Here is a 16,140-nt window from a genome sequence, read left to right as displayed (position 1 = left end):
TTTATTTCATTTTGTACGTCATCAATATTTATGTGTTAATTTTTAATAAATTTTCCGTTCAACGAGATAATTCAAGATTTGTTTGTCACCTGCATTTAATGAAGTAAGTTTTTGCATTCGAATCCGCAAATCTTGTATTCCCAGTTTAACAACTTTATAATCTCATGAATCTATAACTTATAACGATTTAAATTAATAGTTCAACTTGAATTATAATGTATAAATTTTATTCTGTGTTTTTACATTAAATTTTTGTAAATTAAAATTTACTATCGCTGTCTTAATTTATGTATGTCACGTTGTAATATTAGGGTTTCTATGTTTATGTGAAGATAATTGTTTTATTGTGCTACGATATAATATTTGATAAAATAATGAGGCTAATCATTTTATTACATATGGATAATTAAATATATTTCCTTTTATAATGTACTTAAAACTTTATTACTACAAATTTTTATATTTTACGGTTTTATTTTTCTGAACTAAAAGCCTAATTTTTCATCAAAATATTTATTTCATTTTTATTTTATGATTTTTACTAAGTTTTGGGCATACTATTAGTCTATAAATATACACACATGTACCTCAAAGTATTACAAATTATAATTTGTAGTGAATAAATAATTTAATTTTTAATGTTTATATATTTGTTTAATTCCAAGACTTCAAATTTTTCAAATAGAGGACATTCTTTATCCCCACAATATAAAATAAATTATAAATGAGAAATTAAATGACTTTTTTTTGAAAAAAATTAAAAATTAATTAAATTAAATTAATGAACATAGTTCTAAAAAATCAAATCATAAATGGTATTAAATATCCAGAAAACTTAATTTATATGTATATATGTATATTTGTATATATGTGTATACGTATGTATATATGTATTATGATGTAAAATAAGTTGGTGATTATTCTATTATGTTATATATTATTACATAATTGGCAATTGTTTTTTAATATTACATAATTTTCATATGTAAATTTCAAACAACTTAAAAAATTTATAATTTCTTAGTTTTATAACTAGAAATGCCCCACGCTGATAAAATAATTTTTCTATATTTACTATAGTTAACTTAATTTCTAAAACTAGTTCCGTGTTCAATTCCGGCCTCGGCTAGCTTGATGTCAAGCAGTAGTGACATCAATTTACACTTGCAAATATATATTTTTTTTATTTTTACCAATTGATCCAAAACTTTCTACAGCTTTACTATTAAAGCTTTTTATCTGGATTTAAAACAAGAAAATATTAGTATATAATAATAAACAATATTTTCTGCAAATTTAATAAAAATGCAAAACATTGTAAATTACTTATAAAATATGTACAAATTTATTAATTGAAATTATGATTGCATTTCTCCAAAAAAAATATAAATTTTCTTTAGTTGATGCAGTTGTTATTTTGAAAAATTTATCATTTTTATCGGAGAAATGCATTTATAATTTTAATTAAAAATTTTGTACAGTTTTTGTAAGTAATTTACAATATTTTGTATTTTTTTGTTTTATAACTAGCAGCATATATATTTTAAAAATGTTATTTTTATTTCGTGATGTGTATTTATAATTTATATAATATTTTTTTGTTTTTTATTTATTTATTTATTAAAATAGCAATCAATGTACAATTAATCTTGTAAGCTCTATTTTAACACAAACGAGAGGAATCGAAAGAAAAAAAAATAAAAAAAATAATAAATAATAGAACAAAGAAAAAAGAAAATAAGTGTTTCATTTAAGGATATAATAAAATAAGCATATTTCTTCTTTAAAAAAACCTGCACAAAATGATGAATTTTTCTTTTATAGATGCACTGTAAATTAGTTTTATCGAACATTTTGGCAATTATCTCATACATTTTTAACAAAAAATTTAAAAGTTAGGTGATTTTTAGTACACGCTAAATATATGCTTTAATAAATGTTAAATATTTTAAATATTATAAACAAAAAATAAATAAATATAATCTTGCAAATAACTTTAATATAGTTTCACAATTTTTAGCTCTTTATTTGGAGATATTTGAAACAAAATTATGTTATTATTATTATCTATACATTTTCAACAAAAAATGTAAAAGTTAGGTGATTTTTAGTACACGCTAAATACATGCTTTAATAAATGTTAAATATTTTAAATATTATAAACAAAATAATAAATAAATATAATCTTGCAATTAACCAAAACTTTTATATAGTTTCACAATGTTTAGCTCTTTATCTAGAGATATTTAAACAAAATTATGTTATTATTAAATTATTATTATTGGCAAGAAAATTGTATTAGCAATGTGTTTCCTAGTGAAAATAGCTTTGGTTTGATATACAATATATTAGAAAAACACAAAAAAGTTAATACTTTCTTTTTAACACAACAAACAAATACAGTTTTCCAAAATATCAAAGTCAAACGTAAGGGGTATTTTATGCTAACTTTTTATAAGGTACACATATATTTATTTATAAATAAAAATTGTTTTATTTATAAAGCCACAAAATTGTAGGGCTAACATAGTTCTGATTGTTAAATAAAAAACAATTTGAAACAAGTAATAATAAAATTATCAAATTTTAAGTAATTATTAAAAGTTCTTCTTCCCATTTTCATCATTTATCACTATGTCCATTACTATATTTCTTCTATCTGGGATTTCATTCGTATGATTTTCAATGTCATTTTTTATCTGTTGTATCAGTTTCGCAAAGTTATGTGTGTTATTTATTAATTTGAAAAATATGAAATTAAACCTATAATCGATTAGGTATGTCCTACATTTATCATATCTATCACAAAAGACGTATGATTGATTGTGTGAGAATACATGTGTTTACACTTGCATCGAGTTGCGCATTTTCAAGGTCACTAAGAAATATAATTATGTATATATATATATATATATATATATATATATAAACATATTTCTTTGTAATATTTATATTTTGCATTCCGATTTTTCAAATATATTTTGTTTATTTTACAACTATACTTATCGATTTTTTACAGTTCATTTGCTAATCACATGGCAATATGGATATATATAACAAAATATGGACCAATTAATATTCTTTTTAACATTTTTTCTCACGGTCATTGAAAATAATTTAATTTTAATAATTAGTATCTTGATTGAAAATAATTTTTTTCAATTGAAAAATTATTGATTTATAATTTTTTAAATTTATAAAATTAATTTTATCATAATTTAGATTTTTACAACAATTTTTTTTCTGTTTTTGAATATCGTTCCAAAAGTAATGAAAAAATAAAAACTATCGTTTTTAGAGAAATTGACTTAACTTTTTTATATTACAACCAGACTATTGCTGTAAAAGTAATTTTTTGTAGTATAAATAAATTTGCAGATGGTGATATATACAAAAAAAAAACAAAAAAGCTTTTTAACAGGCATCCATCCACATATTAAAAAGAAAAACGAAAGTATTTAATAAAAAAAATGAAACTTGTTTGTTTCATACATTTCGAAAAGGTCGTTGGTTCCATTTTATTTTTTTTCTGACAATCAGTTTATGTTTTTAAATTAAATTTATAATTATTTCATCAAATAATTTGTGTGAAAAACAGCCAAACTGGGGCTCAAAACGTATGAAAGTCTACCTGAGAATTTTAAGAACATAATTTAGTTCTTTCTTTTTAGTTCAGTTTCATTTTGGTTATCTATTTATTAGGGCATTAAATACGTATAATAATAGGATTTTACAGACTTTCTCATCCAATTAGTTTTGTGTATAGTTTTGACTCACCTCAGAGCAATGACCAAAAAACATAAAAATAATATAAATATAACACTTTGACAAAAAACAATTCTAAAAATAATCATCAAATACAAGAAAAGTGTGCTATAAATAATAGACATGATTATAATTTAAGTAGAGACACATAGTAAAGCTCCAAAGTTTATTAGATATTTCTAAATTTCCTAAATCTGTTTTCAGAGCAATAACAAAAAAAAAAATCTAAATATAAAGATAATATAAATATAACACTTTGACAGAAAATTGTTTTAAAAATAGTAGTAAATAAATAAAATAGTAATTTTTTAAAAGTAATAACAAATAGATTTAAGTAGAAGCAAAAGCTTTAAAGTAAGTTGAGTAGATTTAGTAAAGCTCTAAAGAAAGTTTAGTAGATGTTTCGAAAGTACCTAAATTTGTTTTTATTTACTAACTGGGTGGATGGATTCCTCAAGAAGGTTTATTTTTTACTTTAAATACCTCTGAAGTACCTTAATTAGTTTTTATTTTATAAATAATCAATCTCTATATTTTTAAATATAAGATTTTGCCTTATATTCATGTTTGCCAATTCTCTGGTAAAATAGACTTTAACCTAGCGTTATCATGGCAATGTTATGTTACGCTCTTTTCTTCATATAAAATGGCACTAAAAATGCTATTTGTTGTGTAATCTGGCGTTTGTACGTGAATTTTAACTTCATGTATGTGTTATAAATGCACATAAGATAGATGCAGTTTCGATAACATTCTTTTCTTAATTTGTGCGTTTTCTGGGTTAGGATTTATATGTAAAACGCATTAATGCACAAAAAATACCTAGCAGTTTGACAGTTTTTACTACCAAGAAAGCAGTGTGACTTAGGGTTGCCATAACACCATGTTACAGTCTATTTTACCGGAGAACTCGACTTCAAGTATATTTAAAAATTGTGTAGGGACAATTTTATATTAAAATTGAACTTAAAAAAAATACTTTTTAATTTTATGCATGTTTTTTTTTTTTATAATTCTGATATCTTAACAGCAATCAGAACCTTACGTCCTATAAGCTGTTGGGCTGAAACTTCTGCTTACTTCGTACTTTTATATGGTAACCCAATGGTTAATCCATCCATATTTGATAATTATTAGAATTTATCTAATAGGGCTGAAATTTATTTATTGATGCAGCAATGCCGGGTGAAGGCTATTTTCACTTGGAAACATATTGCTATTTATATTTCCAAGTGCAAATCGTTGTCACTGCTGCTTGACAACAGACTGCTCGAAGTGGGTATCGAAGCCGGGACCACTGAATCATGTCTCATCACTTTTAACCGTTTATCTACGGGCTAGCCCTTAATTTTATGTGTAGAATTTTTAATATATAACTAATTAATTAAAGTAAATATCTAAAAAATTATTAATTGTAATGATGTTGTTTAGCTTTTCGCAAAAAACTAGATCAAATTTTAGTAAAGTAGTACATGTACTTGTGCCTAATCCTTCATGGTAAACCGTTTATAGTATTTTCCAGAAAAAATATTACTAATTATAGGGCTTTGTAGTTATGTATACACACACTATCTTATAATGTTCTCATTTTGGATATAGAGACATATACATATATAACAGAACATTCTATACTATATTTATATTTCAATCAGTACGACAATAAGTCCATAATCTTTTACACAAAGTATTTAATCTAATTATCACAGCACATATTCTAAACGTTTCGAGCAAAATACCACCATCTTCAGTTAATTTTCATAAATAAATGTTATATATTCTCACATACTCAGATTCGACGAGTGTATGTGCATACAAATGTAACCAGATAGATATATTCTGGCTCGTTGGAAGCGAATAGTATACTCTGAGAATCAGAGGAAGGCGCATGTGGGAACGAGATAGATTTCATTTGACGTTTAAAGAGTTAATTGTGTGTTTTCTGAGAAGCGCCCAGTATCCAATGAGATTCCGATCGGACGCGTGTGCTCAGGAACAAAATCACTCTAATAATAACAACAACAACAATAATTGAATCATTTTAATCGTAATTCGGTGGCAAAACGAAATTATTCGCTTCATCTGCAAATGTGCTAATTTTTCCTAAGTGCTCTTGACAATCGATCGACGCGTGCTAGCATTCTTCCAACAAAAATGTGTATTGTTCATTTAAAATCATTGTTCGCCTTATAACAATACCCGCACCAACTTCCTCCTACTGACTTACATCAATAATGCAAATAATCTAAACAACACAATTTGTCCATCTGACATCTCCGTTTTCCTCCGTTGTTTATACCATGAAACACGTGTCCCTCTAACTCCTTACCTTTTTGTGCAACGCGGTGTAAATGTGTTTACATTGTTGCGAAAGTCTGTGTTACTCAAACTGTCCATCAATGCGTGTCTGTTTTGATATACCGTGGTGCTTTAGGTCTACGCCGCGGCCCACGGTTGCGGAACCGAACCGGCAACGCATGGATACCACCGCCGAGGTGTTGCAGAATGACCATGTCCTCCAAGCAGCCACAGAGACGAAAAATCTACCCCTGCAGGACCAAGTTCAAGGACTCCAGATCAACTACAACCCCATGAGCCAGAATAATAACTTAAATTCACCTAATTCCAATATACCCAGCAGATTGCCATCTCTGCAGGAGGTGGTGATTGTCCAAGATGGCCGACAGGGTAAAGGTGATTTTGATTTTAGTGGTAATAATAATCCAGTGCACGATGTGGCGACCATAGAAACCATGGTGGTAGAGCCTTTGAGGATGGCTTTGGCGGAAAGGGAGAAGAAAATAAGGTCTTTGGAGTCGGAAATAGCTCAATTGAAATCGCAGCTGGACAAATTCCAAAGTGTGTTTCCATTCCGCGTCCAGACTCCTGGGGTCAGGGGACCTCCTACCCAAAGGCAGAGGGCTCAGGGTATATCTGCTGAACCTCAGAGCGAAAGTGCTGTCTTGGCTGCCGGAAAGAGGAGCTTTCCTAAGGTGGAGAAAGATGAAAGGTTAGTGACTCTTATTTTATTTCATGTTTTTCATATTTTTGTCATATATAAGATCTTGATCAAATGAACTTTACACCTGCTATTCTCAGAACCAAAAACAAACTTTATACCGCAATGTATAGTACGGCTGCAGGATATGCTAAAACTAGAAGTTTATAAAGTAAATATTTGTCTATCTTTATCCAAAAGCATCATACTATTTTAATCAAGTCTCTTGTGAAACTTCGTGAAGATATAATTACTTAATATTGCATCCAAAACTTGGTTCCAAATTTTACAACCACTTGCTCTTCTATTCAACACAATCGCAAATTTGTGTTAAATACTAATTAGCATTCTGGTAATATTGTCTTTTGCTATATATGTAATATATTATAACATACTATCTTTACTCATTTTTTAAGAAATGTACATTGAAACAAGATTTTTTAAGTTTATTTTATTATCGTTTCCGATCCAATAAAAATAAATTCCAAGATAATATCTACCTTAACATTGTAAAAGTAAGCACTTTGATACAAATACTATAAACTTCCTAACGATACTCATAAAAACTAGTTATTACTCTATAAATTATACTCTTTTAATAGACCTTTTAAAATGTAGAAATGATGTTGGATTCAACGTTTACAGGATACTGAATTCGAAAAGAATAATAAATATGTTTTTAAGTGTTTGTTCTCGAAAATTTATAGGAATTTACGGTTGTCCACAATCTGTGGAACATTTTATGTCCCTAGAAAAATTGAAGATGGTATGAGAGATAAATTGTAGTTTTTAATTTCGTAGAAATTTATTAACTCCATACATAAAAATAGATATTAAATTTATAAAATGAAGGGTTGGACTTATATTGCAAACAATTATTGGGAACAAACTAATTTAATGAAAACAATAACTGAGTTTAATGAATAACACTATTTCACCTTGTGAATTAGTTATATCTAATAATTATTGTATTGGCTTCTTTGTTAAAAAACTTAGTCAGATCCTTATTTGATAAAAATTTCGTTCTCATCATTTTATTTAAGTTAAACCAATTATTTACTAATTCTACATTCTTCTAAAAGTTGATTTGGAACAACTTTATTATTTTTTGAATAGCGGTCCGTTTAAGGATAAACATATATTATAGTTTGATTTTTTCAATTTAAATAGTCATTGATATATCCATATCATCTATATGACCGTTATGAATATCTTTAAAATGCTATCTAAAAAGAAATTGAAAGTTGCAAAAATTTAATTCAATTTGGGAGCTTTTTTTGGCTGAAATAGTGAGAGTTTTGGCTTTGGAACCACAAGGTTTATAGTTCAATTCCTGCTTCAAACAACTTGATATCAATGTGTAGTAATATAAATTTTCATTTATATATATATATATATATATATATATATATATATATATATTGTTTATTTTATAAATTAAGTTTACAATTTAATTTTATTAGATTGTATTTAATTATATAGCGCCCCATATATTCTTCTTTTCTGTCATCAATAATGTTATAAAATTGGTTGTCATGGAGATTTTTTGCTTAACTATCTCCCTCTATAGTTCTTGCCTACCCTTTTCCCATTTTTTGCACTTCATAATTGCGTGCTCTGCATCCGCCCTAGTCACTCCACCCAAGCAATAGTAATTATGAAAATATACAATTACAAAGATTTTTAAACAGTTAATGACAGATTATTTATACAGATATATGTACTATTATATAGATTTTTAAACAGTCATTGACTTAGTTGCTGTCGAATTCCCCATACCTTTATATTTTACCTTTGTCGCTTATCATTATCGGCGGTGACAATTAAGTCGCGATTGCATCTTATCAGAATGAATGTTATTTTTGTCATCTTTATCAAAACCAATACTATCGACGTAGATAATTAACAATCGTTTGCTATTAAGTAAAATATTTTGATAAAGTTTACAGTGAAATCCAAAAAATCTGAAGATAACAGATTTTTAAAAACATACCTACGTAAGATACAATGTATAATACATATTTATATAATACATACTGTAGAAAGAAAATTCTAAACAATAATTAGAACTATTCTATATTTCTATTATGATTCTTTATAAAGCTATTTCTGACTATTATTTGTTTTATATATTATTCAGACCAAGATTTTCATATGAAAACTTACATTACAATAGAACTTCATATCAGATTGTTTGAGACGGGAACTGAACCAGGAACCTTGTGGTTCTGAAGCCAAAGCTCTTACTACTTCAACCATAAATAATAAGCTCTCAAATTGAATTGAATTTTGTATGTCTTTGTTTTTCATGCAGTACTGTCAATATTTATGATATTTGTGTTTTGCATAATTTAAAGAATTCATTTTTTAATGTCTCAATATAAAATTCTTTTGAAATATTCTGAATTAAATTGGATTATATTGGAGTAGCTTATTTTTTATGACATGATGAATAATTTTGTTTAGAAATTATACCAGCAAGATTTATATATTTTTTTTTTCAAAATTATATCCATATTTAGCAAATTTTAATTAGATTTTAAAATGAAAATATTAATTTTAACGGAATTTTATGCAGAACTTTAGAATAAGTTGATGATCACAAGATTTCTGATTAAGCAGTATTCAATCAGTTTTTTTAATTTAATGTTCCCCAAAGTAAAAAAAGAATGTAAACTATTTATATAACATAAATGTTACCATTTTGTTTGAAACCATACTATTGCAGGTCGAAGAATTTCTTAAAATATAATATCTATATATTTTATTTATTTATGCCTGACTTTTACAATAAAAATGTATAGTTATATCAGAGAATCTAAAGCCCCAATTTTATTTTTTTTTGTATTTGAAAACATTCTGAATCGTTTGACACTTTCTTATTTCTGGCAAGTCATGATCAAGCACATGGGATAGAAAACATGAAAATGAATTAATTATTTTTATAAACATCACAAAAAAATTTCCTGTCAAAAATCGTGATAATAATATATGGATTATCATCATCAATAGATTGGGTGATAAATAGATAATAGATAAATATTGACATATGAAGTTAGTCTCTATGAAAACAATATCGATGACAAATAAAAGTAAAAAAAACTTCAATTTAAAAGTAAGATAATCAGTAAAAAATATAAGAACGACATCTTGCTATTTATCTAACTTATTTTTTATGATTTTTTAATGATTCTAAAATAGAATAGATAGATTCTGTTTTTTATATTTTTATTTTATTAACTGGCCTCGACTCAGTTAGTCATTTAGGCATTATAAATTACAATACAAATATAAATACAAATTGAGAAAGAAAATTAAAAATAACAATACAGATATAGGTTACTTGCATTAAATAAACTTAAAAATATTTTACCCTTAGATAGATTAATTTCGAACATAAATTTTTACTGATTATAATGAAATAATTGTCCATGAGCCCTAATTTTTCATAGTTAATATAGGAACATTGATATAGGAAATTTGTACAAATATAAACCTTAATTTTCGTAAATTGATTGTGCTTATTTTTATGATTCTTGTTATAAAATCACCAATATTCAGTTTTATGGATTTTCGACTACTAGCTACAATTTACTATAAACTGTCTTGGTTTTCATCTAATGTTTTTAAGATTATTTTAATTTTATACCAAATTAATATTGCAAATTTTTCTTACTAATTAGCTTATCGGTGACGGATTTAAAAAAATCTTATCTAGTGATTACTAGTGGATTATATTTATACACTTGTTACAGTGATGTTTTTTAATTCCATATATGTACAATATTTATCAGAGGTTATTAGGCCAATGGAATTTTTTCACGGTATTTTGTTTATATATTAGATAAGGTAGTAAGGAAATATGCCCAAACCATGATTTTTCAGCTACTCGAAATTTTACATAACAATTGTTAAAATTTTAAAATATTTGAAAATACGTGGAGAGAATGTCATGATGTTGTAATCTTAATACTTTAGAGAGGGATCGAAAATGAGTCAAGTTTATATGTAATAGATTTTTATGATGACAGTTATTAATTGTAAAAAATTATAAAATGCCAAAAAAATTTTTGGCTGCATTAATGTATGTTTCAAAAATTCTCTCATTTTTTTTAGCAAAAAATCCATTTCAATATTAATTTCAAAAATAAATCAAATAGGTATATCTACATATAATTTCTAAAAATTTTCATATAATTTTAAAAATTCTGTAGCCATTCAAGAAACAAATTAAAGATATAGTTTGGTTAGTTTTATGAAAATTAATGTATTTTCTTCATAATTAACGGTTTTATAAGTTATAATTTAATTCAAATGTTTTCTCAAACTTTTGGTCTTTAGAGGTTGTTTAATTTTTGTTGTATATATTTGATAAAAATATGTTTTTATAGATTTTTGACCATTCTAAATCAGTTTCCAGTTAACTCAAAATTATCACTCTAATTCTCTTTGAAGAAAAGGAATATTTTTTAAAATTAAATTAAAAAAGAAGTCAAATTATTTTTACATTTTTACATGGAACTAAAACATAACTACTCTCTGGAATATAATCTTGGATCTTTTTTTGCAGTTTCTGATTTTGCATTGGTTATATTATTTTTTTTAAATGTTCCATATTGTTTCAAGAATTCTATAGCCATTTAATAAACATATCAATGATTTTTTCATTGAATTTCTTGATTTTTATGAAAACAAAATTATCTTCTTTATATTTAACAGTTTTATAAAATAATCATTATTAAAGAAAATCTTTAAATTTATTTTAAAGGTTCTCTTAAATGATGACTGGAGGTTGTTGTTATTATCATAGATTTTTAAACATTATAAATCAGTTTTTAATTAAATAAAAATTATCAATATCAATATTTTCAAATATCCATTAAAATAACCTACTTGCAGAAAATTCAAAACCTTTGTTGGATCAATAGATTATCGTTAAATCCTACTTCAAAAATAGTACTGGCTAATTTGCTTCCGATTTCTTTGGCTACTCAGTATTTTTTATCTTACTATCTTTTTTTAATTTTTTTTATTATTTTGAACAGTAATCAGAGCAGTTATCAAAGAGTAGTCCAATCTCTGAGTGATAAATTATTATTAAAATTTCTGTACGAATATGGGCGAATATGTATTGACGCAGCAATGCCGGATCAGGGATATTTTCACTTGCTATCATATTGCTATTTATAAAAACGTTGTCACAACTGCTTGACACCAAACTGCTCGAAGCAGGATCGAACCCGGGATCTCTGATTTATACTACCTTCTTAATATAAAATTTACAACCTATATTATTTTTACCTTATTTCAAGTATTTCCACCATTTGTAGCAGATCTTTAAAATAACTCAAATAACTCTGGCTCCTTGCCTTATATTACCATTTCCGAACCCGTAACTGTTAACACATGTTTAGTTCATCAATACCATCGACTACTAAATCATTTTATTATGGCATAAAATATAAACAAAATCAGTATTTCCCGCATGCGGCCATATGACTCTATATTGAATCAATAAACAATTAATAACCGAGAATAACCACAAAATGCAATTATACGGTTAACTTGGAACGATTATTTACACGTCGAGATAAACTAATCGAGAGTATAGAAGTTGTTTTTGGCAATGGGTCATCCTCTAAAATTAAACGATATCGGGTGAGCCGAAATGCATTGTGAGAGTACGTTTGACGCGAGCCAGTTGTCTATGGGAAGTGCCGGTAATGGAACCTTGCTCAATATTGACTGCCAGATGCAGTTTTTTATGATTTTACCGTGACTCCCGTTATTAAACTGTCTATTTATATTTCATATTCAATTAAGGGGCCGATTCTGTCGTAAAATAGATGTTATTTCATGGCTATGTCACGCTGCGCTTGTCATATAAAATGGTACTAAAAACTATGGGATTGCTGTCCAGTCAAGTGTTTTAAATAAAAAAACTAGAAAACGCACGAACGTCAAGAAAGAATCTTATCATAAGAGCATTTCTGATGTACCATAAATAATAATACATACGAGAGGTTAGATTAGTTATGTTTGAAATACCGGATAGCACAGCAGATACATAGTATTTTCTCAATTTTTATTACCATTATATATGACAAACGTAACATAGGCTTGCCATTACATTGGTCTTTTTTTGTTGCCAAAAGTATTTTTGCTTCTGATTTTTTTTTTCAAGCTAATAAAATGTACTTTTCATGAACAGTAATATAACAGAATGAACAGTTTTGTTAGTGCAATTAAGCATTTTTCTAGCATTTTTTCTGTTATTTGATTTCATATCAACTTATAATCTTATATACTATATACAATACCTAAGGTTTATTTAAAACTATGACATTCAGGTTAAATACCACTTTTTGTTTGATCAGTTTTTGATACTGCCTTTTTACTACTTTTATTACGTGTATTAGCTGGTGCTTTTACTATATCACTAACAAATCGAAATTCAAATCTCCATTAGGGGGAATCCCCTAGTGGCGGACACCTAAGATTATTTATAAATAAATCAAAAAATATTTTACGAAATGTTTATTTAATTATGATTTTTGTTATGTTAGATAACAAAGTTAGAAATCAAACTAAATTAAAAGAAACCGCAATCTTTGCTAAAAAAATAATTAATACTATCATTCAAACTTTGGTATCAAAAAATATGATTTAAATAGTGGCACTAGTACCGGACATTTCAAAATAACCTGCATTGATCACATCTGTAGCCATCACCACTCTGAAATGTCTGCACATGTGTCTTTGACGAATATTTTTACATATTACAAAAAAGTCACTATTCATCCACCCTTTTTGCTGGGCCACACCGATGCTCTCAGCTGGTGCATTCACCATATGCTTTTCATTCTTCGACTAGAAAATACGAAAAATTTTCATTTCAAAATACGAATAAATATGCTAGAATTACTTCCATTGATATTTAGGTGACGCCGTGATTTTGCGCCTAAAACAGGAAAAGGTTGCTCTCGACGTGGCTGTCTGCGTCACAGGCGAGGTTTGGTGCATGATTTTGTGCCTGTGTGCCCCCAGTACCCCTTTCAATTGTATTTTGAAATGAAAAGATTTATACTTGCTTAAATAATACGTGTTAAATAAAGTGTCCGGTACTTGGTGCCGTCCGGCGTTACGGGACTTTTCCCTATTTGATCCATAGAATAAATAACAGATTCTATTTATTTCGATTCTGAAGTTTATATTCTAATTTTACCTGGGTTTGGGAAATTTTCTCACCTTTTATTAGCTATTGTAGGAGCATTAGCGATTTATTGTAGATACTCGTGCTGATTTTACTTCATCTACTGTTTATTTTACTTCAGCAATTCTTATAGGATTTAAAAATTTTAGTTAGTTGGATTTATAGAAAATTTTATTAGCAGATTAGAATTTATTTTTTATTTACTACCGAAGGATTAATGAAACTTCTTTGATTCAGATTTGAGCAATTGCTATAATGACTCTTTATTTACCTTACCTTTTTCTTAATATCATCTTTTCACTTAGATTTTAAACTTATGTATAACTAAAGCTAAAGATATAAAGCAGTGTGTATTTCTATTTTGTCACTATTTTCACTACCTAAAAAACATTTTTAAAATTTTTCAAATGTTTTCCATGCTTTTTCCATACTTAATATTAAGAGTTAATATTATGAGCTAAAACTTTTAGAGTTTCTTTTTTGGAATTTTGAAGCATTTAAGCCCTTGGGAGTAATAAAATTCGTAAATGTCCATATCAAGGACCACCCTAGTACATTTATATTAGATTACTTCAGATTCCTTTATATTGGCAAACCAGACGCAATTATTTCAGATTTTTTTCGAGACCATGATCAATTTTCTTTAACTATTTTCCTTGGCAATTTTTTCATTATTTGATGATCATTAGATTGAAATATAATTTTACAAAAATGAAATATTTTATAAAACCGTACGTAAAGTTGTTTTTTGGTGGAAGACACAGGCTACTCACATTTATATTATAGTCCTTTTAAATAAAAATTTTAAATAAAGTTTATTGCCTTGGTTTCCATTGAAATATACTAAATTATTCAATATAAATATTTCCTTTTATTGTATGATATATCAGTAAAATAACCTTTTGCTCATTTTTTAAATTTCAAAAATGATTTATGATAAACAATTTTGTTCATATTAGAAACATGATATAAAGAATCTTGATCTGATTATTAATTTTATTATGAATATTTTCAACCAAGCGCTTCTTCAGTATCAGATAGGAAGTATTTACAAATTTGCTTAATTAGAAATATAATGTAAACAAAGTCTTAATGATCATAACAATTTAATTAGAACATGTATATTTTTTTCAAATTAATTAATCATAATCTCTACACTTGTTAACAATTAACTCTTTCATGGCGAAACATAATCTTGTTTATGTGCGATCTTAAGTCTTTAAAATTAATCTTGATAATATTTTTATACAGTAATTTATTAAACTGTTCTTTACATATTTTATCACTATATTAACTCCTTGACATTAAAATCCCATTTTGAGCAAGTGAGCACTTGATGGATTATAAATCACGTTTATAATAAATGTCATATAAGGTAATCCGCCGATCTACTTTCTTAACGCTTTAATCTTTATGATCCAGTTTTCTAAATACCTCCATAATTAAAAACTAAACATAAAACAAGTTGGGATAATATTAATTTGAGAGACATAAAATCATTAGTTTCATAGTTGACCAAAAAGTTTTATGGCTGATCTTTAATTTCTGGAGAATAGCAAGAGTTATGACATCTTTTCTCATTGATATTGCAAGGTAAAACTCATTATTTTGTTTTATTTTATTAGGTTTCTTAATATTTTGACAAAAACTTATTTGTAGAGGTTCACAGGCTGATCAATTTAATTTGTTAACTTTCATGATGAAAGTAATATACAATATTCACCTGAATATTTTTCGTGATTTGTCATCTGAAGCAAAACTTATAAAAAACACTTTATAGAGGATTAAAGACATCTTTCATGATGAAAATTACATCTAGATACTTTTCATGGTGAAAATAATATCTAATATTCTCTTTAATTTAATGAGAATAAGGTAAATGAATAATTATTAATAAATTAAATGAATAGCAAAAATAATACAAATAAATTTTATTGATTAAAATATGGGTGTTCCATGGCGTAACGGTTTAGTGCACTGCTAAGTGTGGACAGAATCGTAAGTTCGAACCGTGCTCTGGAAAACCTGATATCATGCAGAAGTGATATCAATTTTTACTTGAAAATATAGATAAAAAATATGTATTCTCTCACACTTTTCACCTTGGAGTTTGACTCAGTTCACGCACCTGCTCTAGGGCAGTACTACCCATTATTTTATTATCTAT

General features: G+C 26.6%; 1 protein-coding gene across 1 annotated transcript; it reads left to right on the top strand.

The window, feature by feature from the left end:
• Positions 1-6,113: 6,113 nt before the first annotated feature.
• Positions 6,114-6,931, top strand: LOC113383449. Its single transcript, XM_026621713.1, has 2 exons — positions 6,114-6,772; positions 6,862-6,931. Exons 1-2 carry the CDS (start codon positions 6,114-6,116, stop codon positions 6,929-6,931), a joined length of 729 nt encoding a protein of 242 aa, XP_026477498.1.
• The last annotated feature ends 9,209 nt before the right edge of the window (positions 6,932-16,140 follow it).

Source organism: Ctenocephalides felis, unplaced genomic scaffold, assembly GCF_003426905.1.
Source record: "Ctenocephalides felis isolate EL2017-DRISC unplaced genomic scaffold, ASM342690v1 CF-g0.4_SCAFFOLD_03570, whole genome shotgun sequence".
Taxonomy (NCBI): Eukaryota; Metazoa; Arthropoda; class Insecta; order Siphonaptera; family Pulicidae; genus Ctenocephalides; species Ctenocephalides felis.
The sequence above is the reverse complement of the archived record's forward strand: the minus strand, read 5'-3'. Positions and strand labels throughout refer to the sequence as shown.